Genomic DNA, 14770 nt, shown 5'->3' with positions numbered 1-14770 from the left:
CCCCACCTTGAAACAGTCTTGTTTTCTTGACCTTGTTCTAAAAGATCCTATGGTACTACTTTGTTTCTGATCCTTTTCCCTTTTTTTTCTTCCAAAAGGAGGCAATAAGCAGAATGCCAAGATTTTAGTGCAGGAAGAAAACTGAAAAGGCTAGTTGTTTTTTTTTTTTTTTTAAACCGTGCTTTTAGTTGAAGAATTCTTGAACTGAAGGTTGGTTGTTTTTGTCTCTGAAATATTATTGGAAAAAGGAAACCCACAGAAAAAATATGAGCAGAATATACAATGTCAGTTCCAGAAGATATTTCATCCTGGTGGGTTTCTCTGATCAGCCTCAGCTGGAGATTGTACTATTTTGGGTTATCCTGATATTTTATTGCTTGACCATTGTGGGTAACAGGACCATCATCCTTATTTCCTACCTGGAACCTAGACTTCACACTCCTATGTATTTCTTCCTTTCCAATCTTTCCCTACTAAAGCTCTGTTTCACCACCAGCTGTGTTCCTCAGATGTTGGTCAATCTCTTTGGGCCAGAGAAGACAATCAGTTACATTGGTTGTGCCATTCAACTGTATGTTTTCTTATGGCTTGGAGCCACCGAGTGTATTCTACTCGTTATTATGGCTGTGGATCGTTCTGTGGCGATATGTAGACCTCTACATTATGTCTCCATCATGCACCCCCGCTTCTGTCTTCAGCTGGTAATTCTGACATGGGGAAGTGGCCTGATTCAATCAATGATCCAGATACCATCTACCTTACATTTGCCTTTCTGCCTTCACCACAGAGTGGATGATTTTGTATGTGAAGTACCAGCCATGATTCGCCTATCCTGTGGGGACACTACCTATAATGAGATTCAGCTATCTGTATCTAGTATCATTCTCTTGGTAGTTCCTTTGATCGTCATCTTGATCTCCTATGGTGCCATCGCCAAAACAATCCTGAAGATGAAATCAACTGCTGGGCAGAGGAAGGCCATTGGAATCTGTGGCTCCCACCTTGTAGTGGTATCCCTTTTTTATTGTGCTGTCACAGCTGTCTACCTTCAACCCAAGAGTCAATATAGTCAGAAACAGGGAAAGTTATTTACTCTCTTCTATACTGTAGTCACCCCTATACTCAATCCCATAATCTATACTTTAAGGAAAAAAGAAGTAAAGATAGCATTAAGACAGTTAGGAAAGAGAAACTGCATCTCCTGGGAGATCTATAGAAGATGATAAAATGAAAACACAGAAAATTAATGTTAGAAATACACAGAATACATATATATATATATATATATATACATATATATATATATATATATATATATGCATGTATACATATGTAATGTATAGCTACACACAAATGTTTGTATAATACCTAGCCACAAAGTAATTGTAAAGAAAATGACTAAAGACCACATCACAAGGCTCCTGCTCTCAGTTTCTCTTTACATTGCTCAAAGACAGGCCATCTTTAATAATTGGCTGCTGTACTTTTACATATTTAAGTTTAAAATGAAACTCTTTGCAGTGCTCCTGGGGGAACTTGATCTTAGTTCAAAATGAGGGCATGATTCACGATTCACATCAGGGTCAAGGAGATAGAAAGGGGTTGTGTGCAGAAAAGTATAGAAATTGGAAGTAGAAGACTCATTAGGGACATACCCCGAAGTGTGTTATTCGTTACTTTGACAACTATTTTTTTATAGGAAGAAATATGTAGACAGCACAAAGACCTAGTTTGGGTGGGGAGGGATAAAATCGCAATTGTATGGCAGTGATTGTTAAACATTAAAAAAAATAAAAAAATTAATAAAAAAAAAAAAAAAAAAAAAAAAAAAACAAAGACCTAGTTAACGTGGACAAGAGACCCAATTAAAATGATTCTTAGGGTTGATTCTCCATAGCATCAAGAGTAAATTTGCACCAGCATTTTATGAGGGTAACTCTTGAAAACAGTCTTCACTTAAGTTTAACTTATGCTCTAAAGCAATAATTGTAGGTTATGCGTAGCCATATTCCAGCTGGTCATTTACAAAGACTTCATTCAAACAACTGATCATCACAATTCAAAAAAAAATCATGTTTCCCAGAAATGTAAGGGAAATATTACAAAATAACATGAAAGAATCCACAGAACACCAATAAGAAGAAAGCAAATAATTAATTCATCAAGGAATATTAGAGACAAATTTTGGAATAATATATCCCAAGAGAACACATTTTAAGGAAAGCGAGGAAAAAAAACTGCTCCTCTTTAAAAAATCAACCATAATAACAGAGAAGTAATCTGGATTTAGAAGAAAGGGGAAAATAGAATATGGCCAAAAATAAAGATAATCTGCTTATACCACAATATAATGCATCTTACAAAGCAAAACATATTTGTAAAATTAAAGTAATGCATTTTCAGTAAAAAGAAGAATTCATAATAAAATATTAATTCCGTATTCAGTGGGAGCAAATAATTTAAATGATTCCTTTAAAAAACTCAAATATCCAACATGTCAAGAAATCACGCAGGAAAAAATCAAACACTGAAAGATAGCAACGTAAGACTAAAAAATATACTTCACATACATAAGTTAAGATACATATATACATATAGTGTGCATATATGTATATATACATACATATATATATCATGTACATTTCTTTTCATTTCTTATTCTTTCATTGCTATATGAACCTGCTTGATTGTGTTCTGTTTGCTCAGTTTGCTTTTTAAATAGTGCAGTCACTTCTGACTTCTTTGAAAGGAATAACTCAAATTTTTCCCTTTTACTGAACACTTCATAATTATAATTTTATTCATATAATATTATGATGAAAAATTATTATTCACAGTAATTAAGTAAAATCGTAATAATCATAATTGGCTTTGGATGGGGCTGGACAAAGCCACAAGCATAGAGGGATGAGTCATTAACTTTATGAATTACATATTGTCCAACAGTCATTGAGAAAACACTGAGAACAAAAATGGGCTAAATAATCTAAAGGAGAAATCAGGAAAAGGGTGGAAGTAAGAAATGAATGCATATTTCAGATACAAACTTATGGGGCACAGTTCCATAAAGCAATGTTCAGAGTTAAATTACTATTTCTGAAAAGTAATACTGACAAAATTTTAAAATGAGCATCAATAAATTAACTGAGCAATTAAAAAGACTAAAAGTTAACAAATCATCAACCCTAAAATATGCACAAAAGAAGAAACCTTGATAGGGGAGAAATATTTTGGAGGAAAGGATTATGTAGCCTATAAACAAAAACAATAAAGACACTAACAAATTCAATAAGCCTTTAGTTAACTGCAAAATAAGCTGATTAAGGGGAAAATAGAGCAAGATGATAGGATAGTGGCTTTGTTCAAACTTCAACACTTGAACCTCAAAAGAAGGTAATTATGATATAATTATAGAATAATTAGAGCTGATTTCACAAGATAGAACACCTCCAAACAAGGCAAAAATTACATCCCCATCTCCAATTTTCAATCTACTGCACAACAATGAATACAAGCTAACATGTAATCAAGGACATGGCCATAGATATCGCCTGCATCTTCTGGTGAGTGCCTTTGACCACTCCACAAGTGGTGTCAAACATTAATGCCACTCAGTCATATAAATGAAAGTATGATAAGGTACCAAACAATTGAAACACATGTGCCAGGAAACACATGATCAAGTAGCAATGCTGAAAATCATGCTTTAGAAGGAAGCATTGTGTCAGGTCAGATTGAGAATTGAAGGAAAAATTGGGTTAGTATCATTCTCTCAGAGGTTATATGGGGTAATAACTTGGGGAAAGCCCTCCATATCCTCACAGAATACAATGGATTATGCAGTTCTATAATCTATTCTCTAAAGTCTATGAATCAGTGAAAGAAAAGAAGCCAGAGAATAGATGACAGTGAATGCAAAAAACTAGTGGAGCACCAAGAAAGTGAATGAGAAAATATGAATAAGAAACTAGCAAACAAGCAGATAAGCCAACAAGGAGAATCGTCAAAACAGAAAAAGGCAAGACCTATCATTTCATCAGCATAGAACTCCCAGGTGAGGAAAGTCCCTCTGCCTTTGGAGGTTGAGATAATTTTTGTAATTTATAGTCTTACAAAGTTATCTGTGCATTAAGAGGTAAACTGATTGGCTCAGAACTGAGTGCAGATCACTATTCTTGCACAGTGATTGTCCAATACAGGCAATGAAGAATCAGGTGTATGGGTCATTCATATTGAGTACATATTGTAATCTGGACAAGAACCATACTTCGAGCTGAAGAAAGCTGAGTCATTCGTAGTTGATCATCACATGATGTTGATGAAGCTATATGCAGTGTTTTCTTGGCTCTGCTTATTTCAATTTTCATCAGTTTGTACAAGTCTTTCTAGGTTTTTCTGAAATATAACTTCATCATTTTATTGCACAATAACATTCTATTATGTTCATAAACCACAGTTTGTTCAGGCACTCCCCAATTGATGAGCATCCCCTCAATTTCCAATATTTTACCACCAAGAAAAGGGGTACTATAAATATTTTTGTACATGTGCGTCCTCTTTTCCCTTTTTCTGATTTCTTTGGGATACCGACCTAGTAGTGGTGTTGCTGGATCAAAGCACATACACAGTTTGTTTGTCCCTTGGGAATCATTCCAAATACTCTCCAGAAGGGTTGAATTACTTCTTACTTTCACCAACAGTGCTAAGTGGCCCAATTTTCCCACATCATCTTCAACACTTGTCATTTTTTCTCTTTTGCCATATTAGCCAATCGGATCTGTGTGAGGTAGTATTTCAGAGTTTTAATTTGCATTTATGTAATCAAAAGTGATTTAGAGCTCTTCTTCACGTGCTTATAGATGTCTTTGATTTCTTCATCTGGAGACTTCCTGTTCATGTCCTTTGGCTATTTATATATATATATATATATATATATATATATATATATATATATATATATATATATATATATATATATATATATATATATATATATATATATATATTCTCATATATTTCACTCACGTCTCTATAAATTTGAGAAGTGAGACCTTTAGCAGAGATGCTTCCTGGAAAGATTTTTTCCCAGCTTTCTACTTTCCTTCTTGGTTGTTCTGGTTTTATTTGTACAAATGCTTTTCAATTTAATACAATAAATCTATTCTATATTTTGTAATGCTCCCTATCTCTTGTTTTGTCATGAATTTTCCCCTACCCATAGATTTTATGGGTGGAATATTAATAGATGAATGAATATTAATGGTGGACTAAGGAATATTCTTCTAATTTCATTGCTTCATTGTCTACAGTACCTTTTAGCAAGATGTAGTTTTCTTCCTCATCTCTTTTAATTAAGTATATTTTTGATTTTTCTTTGTCTAAAATCAGGATTGTTACTCCTAATTTTTTTTACTTCATTTGAAGCATAATAGATTCTACTTTAGTCCCTTACCGTTACTCTGTGCATATCTCTTTGCTTCAAATGTTTCTTGCAAGCAAAATATTGTAGGATTTTTGTTTTAATCCACTCTTCTATCTGCTGGAGAGAACTGGGAGAGCTCATACCATTTATATTCACAATTATGATTACTATCTCCTTATTTTTCCCCATGCTATTCTTCTTCCTGTTTGTGTTCTCTCTCCTTTCACCCTTTACTACCTCACCAGTGTTTTGCTTCTGTCTACCAACTCTTCTGATGTGCCCTTCCTTCTGTTAAGCTCCATCTCACCCCCTTTACTTAATCTCCTTCCCTCCTACTTCCTTGTCAAGTAAGATAGATTTTCATGTTCAACTGATTGTGTATGTAATTCCCTCTTTGAGCCAATACTGATGAGAGTAATGTTCCAGCAATGTCCATTGTCCCCTCCCATCGTCTCTTTCACTGTAAAAGATCTTTCATCCTCTTCACATGAGATGATTTACCCCATTCAACCTCGCTCTTCCTTCTGCACCCATTGTGCTCCTCCTTCTCATCGCTTAATTTTTATGTCATTTCCTCAAATCAACCTTCTACCTATGTCTTCCATGTATATTTCTTCTATCTGTACTATTAGTGATACAATTTTTTAAAGTTACAAATATGATCTTCCCTGTTGGGATGCAAAAAGTTTAGCTCTAGGGTGGACCCAAGATGGTGGAGTAAAAGCAGGAACTAGGCTGAGCTCTCTCCCAAACCGCTCCAAATACCTGTGAAAATTTACTCTAAAAAATTCTAGAGCAAGAGAACCCACAAAAAGACAGAGTGAGGCAAATTTCCAGCCAAAGACAACCTGAAAGGTCGACAGGAAAAGTCTGTTGTACCAGTCAGAGAGAAAAGCCCAGTTCACTGTGGGCCATATCAGCATACACCGGGCCCTCACAAACCTGGAACAGGCTTCAGGGCATTGAATCACTGGTAGTTGTAGAAGTTTCCAAACTTCTTAAACCACAAACTCCAAAGATAATTTAGAAGGTCAGTAGGAAAGTTCTGTCAGACCTGGATGAGAAAAGAACATTGTCCAGCACCAGTCCCAGCATGATGGGTGCTTCATGAAGTTTCAGCCCACGGTGCACGGATTGAGTGGTTGATCAGAGGGGGATTGCAGGGATCTCTTTGGTGGCACTGAGGAAAGAGTCTCTTGTTTTGCCCATGCCTGGATCTGGGTCACGGTCCTGGGCAGCAGTCCTGGGGGTAAGCAGGAGCACTGATGTGACAAAGCTTAGTGCAGCAGAGAGGGAATCCTCATCACAGTTCCAAGGCAGAAAGAGTGCTTGTGGTCACTCATAGACCAGAGCACAGGCCAGGAGAGGAGTAAACACCTCTCCTTTGATCATACCGCCTTGGAAGAAGTGAAAATTTACAGGTCCCTAAAAATATCTCTGAAAATAGCTGCACAAAACCCCTAAAGCTTGGGACAGTACGCTCTCCACACTAAAATGCTTAAAAGTTAAATAGGTTACAGGGTGAAATACACTGTAAAAGTAAGAGATGTCAGTATAAGTCTTTCTAACCTCTGCAAATCAAAGAAAAAATAAGATATTATTTAAGAATTTAAGTAGAATTTTAGACAACTTAAACATGAAAGATCTCTGACAATGATTGAAGGGAAATGTAAAGAAATACGCACATGCCTAAGCACGCCATAGCACCTTTACAAAAAAGAACATGCAAAATAACATGCATAAGAACTTCACAAAAATTTGGAAAGAGAAATATTAAACACATCCTTACTGATTACAATGCAGTAAAAATTTGGACTCACTACTGAACCAAAAAGTGCTTCAAAAACTATAAAGCAGTTTGGTGAAAATTTATATAAAAGAAAATCTCAGACCATGTAGCATTATAAAGTCAAAATGAACACATAAACTTAATACGAAAGATCATATCACAAAAAAGGATAAAGGGAAAAGCTACTTTTCAGTCTATGAATAAAAGAAGAGTTCATGATCAGACAAGGGATCTAAAAAATTCCAGAAGATACACGACAATTCTGATGACATAAACTTTTTTTTTAATTTTCACAAACAAAATTAATATATTTAATATTAGAAGACAATTAAGTGGGGGGAAAAGCTTTGTAGTAAATGTTTCTTGTTATGATTTCATTTCCAAGATGTATAAAGAGATGAATCTTGCATGAGGTATTTTCCAATAAATGGTCAAAGAACATAAGTAGATTATTTTCGACGAAAAAACTGCAAGTTACCAACAGCTAGATGAACAAAAAATGTGGTCAAGAAAGTAGTAGAGTTATGAAAGTTACATTTCAGAAGCATTGTCTTACATTTATGTAACTGGCAAAACTGAATAAAATTAAATGGCAAATATTCAAGTTTCTATGGGAAAGTAGGTGCATTAATATAATTGGTGGCATTATAAATTAGTCCAATTATTATGGAAAGAAATCTGGAGCTATGGCCTTAAACTTAGTAAACTGTGCATACTCTTTGATCTAGAAAGAACAGAGGGAGAAAAAACACCCATAATAGCAAAATATTTATTGCAGCTTTAAGAATGGGAAATTAAAAGGGTGTGTTTGTAGGCAGAGAAGAGACAGTATATGGGAAATATTGAAGATTAGACAGAATGAAGAGGATAATCAGGGCGCTATGTCAGAGAAGACAGGAAGGAATTGGGTCAGGCATAAATGTAGAGGCATTTTCAATGATAAAGAGAAATATAACTTTTTTGTGTGTGAAACAAAAATGAAAAATAAGGTAGTGAGGGAATTTTATCAATTTTAATATTGATAAAAATACTGAAAAATAAAGGAGTGCCCATCATTTGGGGAGTAACTAAAATTTGTATGTGAATGTAATAGAATACTATAGAAAAAAGGCAAAAGTATGGTTTCAGTGAAATCTGGGAAGATTTTTATGTACTGATACAGGGTTAAGTAAGCAGACACAGTAGAACAATTTATACCCTCAAAAAATACATTGTAAGAAATGAGCATTTTTAAAACACTTCATAACTCTGATCAAGATAAGAACCAGTCAAAATTCCAGAGAACTGATGATGAACTATGCTACCCACCAACTGACAGAGAGGCGATGGACTCAATATGCACAATGAGACAAACAGTTCTGGATATAGCCCATTTGGAGTTGTTTGTTTTACTATGCATGTTTGTAACTAGGAATTTGTTTTTCTTTCTCTCTGTACTCACTCCCATGAAGCCTGGGGAAGGTGAGAGGAAAAGAAAATTAATTGGTGATTTGGGAAAAAATAATTAAAAATAATTTTTATTTATAAACAAAATATAATTTAAAACTATTGAACATTGTGTTTAAAAACAAGTAAAGTAGTGAGACTTTTATTCAGCTTCCTAATTTGCCAACCTTTGTTACTGACCCTATGCTAGGCCTGATCTTTTCTCCTTGCTGGGCTTTGAGTGAGGTAGCCAGTTCTTCTTGTTCTTACTACGTCACCTTCTATACCCTGGTTGACCTCTGCTTCCCTATACTACTTCATCTCATACGCTTGCCCAAATATTTGAGTTCTGCAGTTCTGAAGCTTCTAAGCTCTTGATAGTGACTCAGAATAAACCATCTTTCCTTTCCTTGAAAAATCTTCATTCGATGCAAACATCCCTGTTAGCTATCATCCTTTACCTCTCCCTTCTTTTTATCTCTTTGACAAAGCTGAATGCACTGGGTACTTCTCCCATTTCCTTTCCTTGCCCAAAAGTTGCTAAACATGTCTTTTTCTAATTAAATTTTATTTCCTTATTTTGGTACATTTTTAGTTCTGATGTCTTTCCCTCTCTCTGGACTCCACTCTAGAGGAGGCCAACACATAGATGGATGTGTGTGTGTGTGTGTGAAACTTTACACTACATACTTCCAACATATCAGTTCTTTTTCTATAAATGGCTAGCATTTCCTTCATACATCCTTTGTAGTTGATTTAAATATCCATCTTGCTCAGAATAACTTAGCATTTACAACTGCTATTCAAACAATGTTTTTGTTACTATACAATGTTCTCTTGGTTCTGTTCATTTCTCTCTTCATTATTTCATGAAAGTCTGTGTTTTTCTAAAATCAACTTGCTCATCATTTCTGACATCGCAGTAACATTCCATCACAATCATATACCACAACTTATTCAACCAATCCCCACTTGATGGACATCCCCTCAATTTCCATTTCTTTGCTATAAATATTTTAGAAGATTACATTTTCCCTGATCACCTTAGGAAAGACACCTATTTCCAGTTCCAGGATATACACAGTTTTACTCTTTGGCCATAATTCTAGATTGTTCTCTGAAACAGTTGGATCAGTACTTCCAGGAACAGTGTATTAGTGTTGCAATCCAATTAGTGTCCTCTCCAACATTTTTCATTTTTCCCCTTTGAACCTTTGAGTCAATCTTATAGGTGCAAGATGATATTTCAAAGTTGTTTTAATTTGTATTTTTTCTAATAAATAGTGATTTGAATCATTTTTATATGACTATATACAGCTAAAGATCTTCATTCCAGAACTGCCGGGTTTTCGTACTTTGACTACTTGACAATTGGAGAATGACTCATATTCTTATAAATCTGGCAAAGTTAGATAGTACATACATACATACACACATATACATATGCATATATACATACATACGTATACATATACATACATATGCATAAATATATATATAGACATTTGAATTATGAGGTCTTTATTCAAAAGCTATTTATGTTTCCCCAATTTTCTGCTTTCCTTCTAATCTTGGCTACATTGATTTTATTTGTACAAATCACTTTAATGTAATCAAAATTGTTCATTTTTGCATCACACAATGTTTTCTATCTCTTATTTATTCACAATTTTATCTCCTATCCATAAATCTGTTCCATGCTCTTCTAATTTACTGAAGATATTTCCCTTAATGTTTAGCTCAAGTATCCATTTTGATTTTGTTATGGTAAATGGTATAAGATATTGACTTTTTCTACCAGACTGCTTTCCAGTTTTCCCAGCACTTGTCACCAAATAGTGAATTCTTATCTGAAAAGTTCAAATCTTTACATTATAAAACACAAAATTACTATAATCATATGTATCATATATCTAGTCTATTCTACTAATATACTTTTCTATTTCTTAGTAGCAGATAGCTTTAATAATAATCACCAGTTTTTGGATTATAATAGAGCTACAGAGTTGGCTCAATGATTACAAAAAGTACAAAATTAATATTAAAAATTAAAAATAATGTGATTATAGTTATAGATGCATAAAATGATTTTAGCAAAATAAAATATCAATTTCTGCTAACTTCCTTTAAAAGACAGACTCAAAGGACCGCTTCCTCCCAAATGGTGAATGTCTACCTAAAAGAGACAAATAGTATTATTTGTAATGAAAAAATATGAGAGGCATTTTCTAATGAAAATAATGGTAACATGTGGATGACCAAGGGCAGCAAGGCAGTGTGATAGATAGCGCACTAGGCTTGGGATATGGAAGATTCATCTTCATGAGTTTAAATCCAGCTGAAGAGTCTTACTAAGCTATGTAACCCTGGGTAAGACACTTAACCCTGTTTGCCTCAGTTCCTCATCTCTAAAAATGAACTGAAGAAGGAAATGGTAAACTACTCCAGAAAAATCTCAAATGGTGTCACAAACAGTTGGTCACAATTCAACAATAACAACAACAAAATATATCCTGTGTATTATATATGTAGCTATAGATAAATAGATGATAGATCTATCTAGATATTACAGATGATTAATAGATATGAGCTATGTGATAGAAAACATGTATAGATGATAGATATCTAGAGAGTTAGATAGACTCAAGATGACTTACATTTGAATTCTACCTCTGACATTTACAAATTATATGATGGCAGGCAAATTACTTAATTTCATTGATACTGTTTCCTCACTTTTAAAATATGGGTATTAATTTCTCACATAGATTTTACAATTGAACTAATGCATGCATATGTACATCTGTATACAATACATGTTTCATATACATGAAACATATATGTGTATTGTACATACATATGTATATGTGCACATATATATGTACATACACACATTCATATTTCAAAGTCAACCTGGCATGGACAGGTAAAGATGGTGTCTCTAGGATTTAAGAAAAGTCATGGCTTCTAGACATTAGAGCTGTAGGTAGAGGGGGGAGGAAAGCAATAAGGCCAAAATACATCTGAGAGTTGCAAGAGAGAATTGGATCAGTACTAAGGATTAAGAAAGTGCAAATATCAAAGGAATAGGCAAATTATGACTGAGTAGTTATATTCCTTCCAGTCATAATTATTAGTATTACAACATCAGTCCATTTCCTTGCCTGTCTTTGGGAAATGTGTGAATATATAGATCATAGTATCAATTGTTTTGCAGGAAGCAGTTTGTCAAAGGCAACAGTAAGGAAGATGGGAATTTACAAACGGGAACAATAATAAGAGGAGGCAAAAAAACAATTTAATGTCTTAATGCTGAGCATAATTAGAGTAAGGGCTACTTTTTGAGTAGCCTGGAAAAAGAAGGTGTTAATAAAAATGTGGCCTCCTATTGGATGTGGAGAAATCAAGGGAAATAAGAGGAAAAATAATTTTGCAGGATAGATATTTGCTAATGGGATGGTAGGAAGAAAGACAACTACTGCATTCTCGTAACTACAATTTTGAGCTCATCTCCTTTGATGAATCAATAATTTCAAGAAATACCAAATTTAAAAGGAATGATGTCTAAAGAAATATTTGTCAGTAGAAGGATAATTTTTTTATCACTTCAGATACTTCTTTTCTGTGTCTCTTAGGAAATATTTTCCCTGGAAACACACATTCAACCATCAATTAAATATGTGGGACAATAATCCTTGAAGCTATCTTCTCTTATATGGAACCCTTCTTGAGTATTTATTCATTTAGTCTTATCATTATAGTCCTTCACATTCTCATCTGTGATTCAAGAGTGGTTTGTGAGAATGGAAGCTCTAGATGTGACCTGGACTGTGGGGAAAATAATAGACTCTATGATAACTTGCAAAATTTTGATTCCTCCAATCCCATAGACACCTATTATAAGACTGTAGTATTGGTAATCTACCTCTATTGGATTTGGGCCCAGTCCTTTCTTCTTCTATATTTCAAATGTTTTCCTAAGTTATCACTGACTCTCTGGAAAGTAGAAAGGTGAATTGCTGGTTTGTGTTTGTCCTTCATGGTCAAAAAGGACCATGACATTAGGGAAATGATGGCATGACTTACAGTTGACTTTGATTTGAGTAGGGGAGGGCTGTGCAAGTTCACTACCCTCACTTTTGCCTCCACAGCCATCTGGATCCAGTAACCAGATATTCATCAGGATGACAGCGAAAGGCCCAGGATACAATGAAAGACCATGGCCCTTTTAGAGTAAGGTCTTTTCAGGTACTCACTTAGAGTGAGGTAATGCCCATTCAGTGAATAGCCTTTTAAATAAGTAGTCAAGGGATGGCCCCTTTAACTAGAAAAAGAAAAAAAAAATCAATCAAGCTGGTAAGGCATGACCTTCAGGAGGGCTGCTGTTCCAAAGACAAACAGTTACCATTGACATTCACTGTAATCCAGCAGGGTCCAAAAAATAGCCATTAAGTGGAATTTTGGCAGGGACCTATCATGGTCAAATCTATGGGCTTCAGAGTGAACTGGGAGAAAGAAAGAAAGAAAGAAAGAAAGAAAGAAAGAAAGAAAGAAAGAAAGAAAGGAAGAAGGAAGGAAGGAAGGAAGGAAGGAAGGAAGGAAGGAAGGAAGGAAGGAAGGAAGGAAGGAAGGAAGGAAGGAAGGAAGAAAGGAAGAAAGGAAGGAAGGAAGGAAGGCAGGAAGGAAGGAAGGAAGGAAGAAAGGAAGAAAGAAAGAACGAAAGAAAGAAAGAAAGAAAGAAAGAAAGAAAGGAAGGAAGGAAGGAAGGAAGAAAGGAAGAAAGAAAGGAAGGAAGGAAGGAAGGCAGGAAGGAAGGAAGTAAGGAAGTAAGGAAAGAAGGAAGGAAGAAAGGAAGAAAGAAAGGAAGAAAGAAAGAAAGAAAGAAAGAAAGAAAGAAAGAAAGAAAGAAAGAAAGAAAGGAAGGAAGGAAGAAAGAAAGAAAGGAAAGAAGGAAGAAAGAAAGGAAGGAAGAAGGAAAGAAAGAAGGAAAGAAAGAAGGAAAGAAAGAAGGAAAGAAGGAAGGAAAGAAGGAAGGAAGGAAGGAAGGAAGGAAGGAAGGAAGGAAGGAAGGAAGGAAGGAAGGAAGGAAGGAAGGAAGGAAGGAAGGAAGGAAGAAGGGAAGGAAGGAAGGAAGGAAGGAAGGAAGGAAGGAAGGAAGGAAGGAAGGAAGGAAGGAAGGAAGGAAGGAAGGAAGAAAAAGAAATCTAACCAATAAATCCCAAGCTAACTGGGCAGTTTCTGGCCACCAAAATTTACCTTCCTTTGGAGAGGAGGAAAGGCAGAGGGAGAGGGAGAGGGCGAGCTGAGTTACACAGATACCTGGGTCCCCATTCAGACAAGTCTATTCACAGGTTGTGTTTGTCCTTTATTTTCAAAGAGGACCATGACATCAGGGAAATTAAAGTCAGTAATGAAAATGAAGACCCAGAGTGGTCTTGTTTGTTGACATAGTACGCAAATGATCGAATTAAATCTATGATGGAGATAAGCTGTTGTCTGGCCCAATGCTCTTTCTATCAATTAGTAGCTCCTGAAATATTTTTCTGGAAGTTACTTATAAGAATGGAATTGAATGGGAGATAAACTGATACATGGGAAGATTTAATCTGGCTCTGCCATCAAACATTTACCTGATTAGGTACTAAAGGCACTAAATTAATTACTATTAGGCACTAAAAAGAGGGGGGAAATACTGATAAATTCAAAGATTGGAATCAATTTTTGGCTAATGAACAAATAATAAACACAGCATGTTCAATCTGGCAGCAAAAAGTCCCAGATCTGAATTCCATGTCTCACATTTTCCTGGTAGGTCCCTCAAGCTGTTAGAGACTATTTCCTTATCTGTACAATGTGGTTACCAGTGCCACACAAGGTTTTTACAAGGATCAATTGAGCTAACATAAGTAAATCTCTTTGCAAATCTTAAAACACTACATAAATATCAACTGTGATACTACTTAGAATGAAGTTTTTTTCAAGAGACATTGCTCGTCTGTGAGAATTTCATACATGATAACTAATACAGTCTCTTACTATAATTGTAGGACTTTGTCTCAGAATACTTGATTAGATAGACTGATACAAGAAGCTGCAGCATGTTCTGGTAAAACCTTCTCAACAGATGGGTCAAA

The 14770-nt window shown here is 35.0% G+C and overlaps 1 protein-coding gene across 1 annotated transcript; it reads left to right on the top strand.

Annotated features, from left to right (window-relative positions):
- Positions 1 to 266: 266 nt before the first annotated feature.
- LOC140523585 (olfactory receptor 2H2-like) lies at positions 267 to 1223 on the top strand. Its single transcript, XM_072638395.1, has one exon. The coding sequence runs from the start codon at positions 267 to 269 to the stop codon at positions 1221 to 1223; it is 957 nt and encodes a 318-aa protein (XP_072494496.1).
- Positions 1224 to 14770: the final 13547 nt, after the last annotated feature.

This window comes from Notamacropus eugenii, chromosome 2 (genome assembly GCF_028372415.1).
Source record: "Notamacropus eugenii isolate mMacEug1 chromosome 2, mMacEug1.pri_v2, whole genome shotgun sequence".
Classification (NCBI taxonomy): domain Eukaryota; kingdom Metazoa; phylum Chordata; class Mammalia; order Diprotodontia; family Macropodidae; genus Notamacropus; species Notamacropus eugenii.
This window is presented reverse-complemented; position numbering and strand designations above follow the sequence as displayed.

Bases quoted from the DNA above. Each gene is read 5' to 3' on its own strand.
- LOC140523585 (XM_072638395.1), top strand. From the start codon at position 267: ATGAGCAGAATATACAATGTCAGTTCCAGAAGATATTTCATCCTGGTG.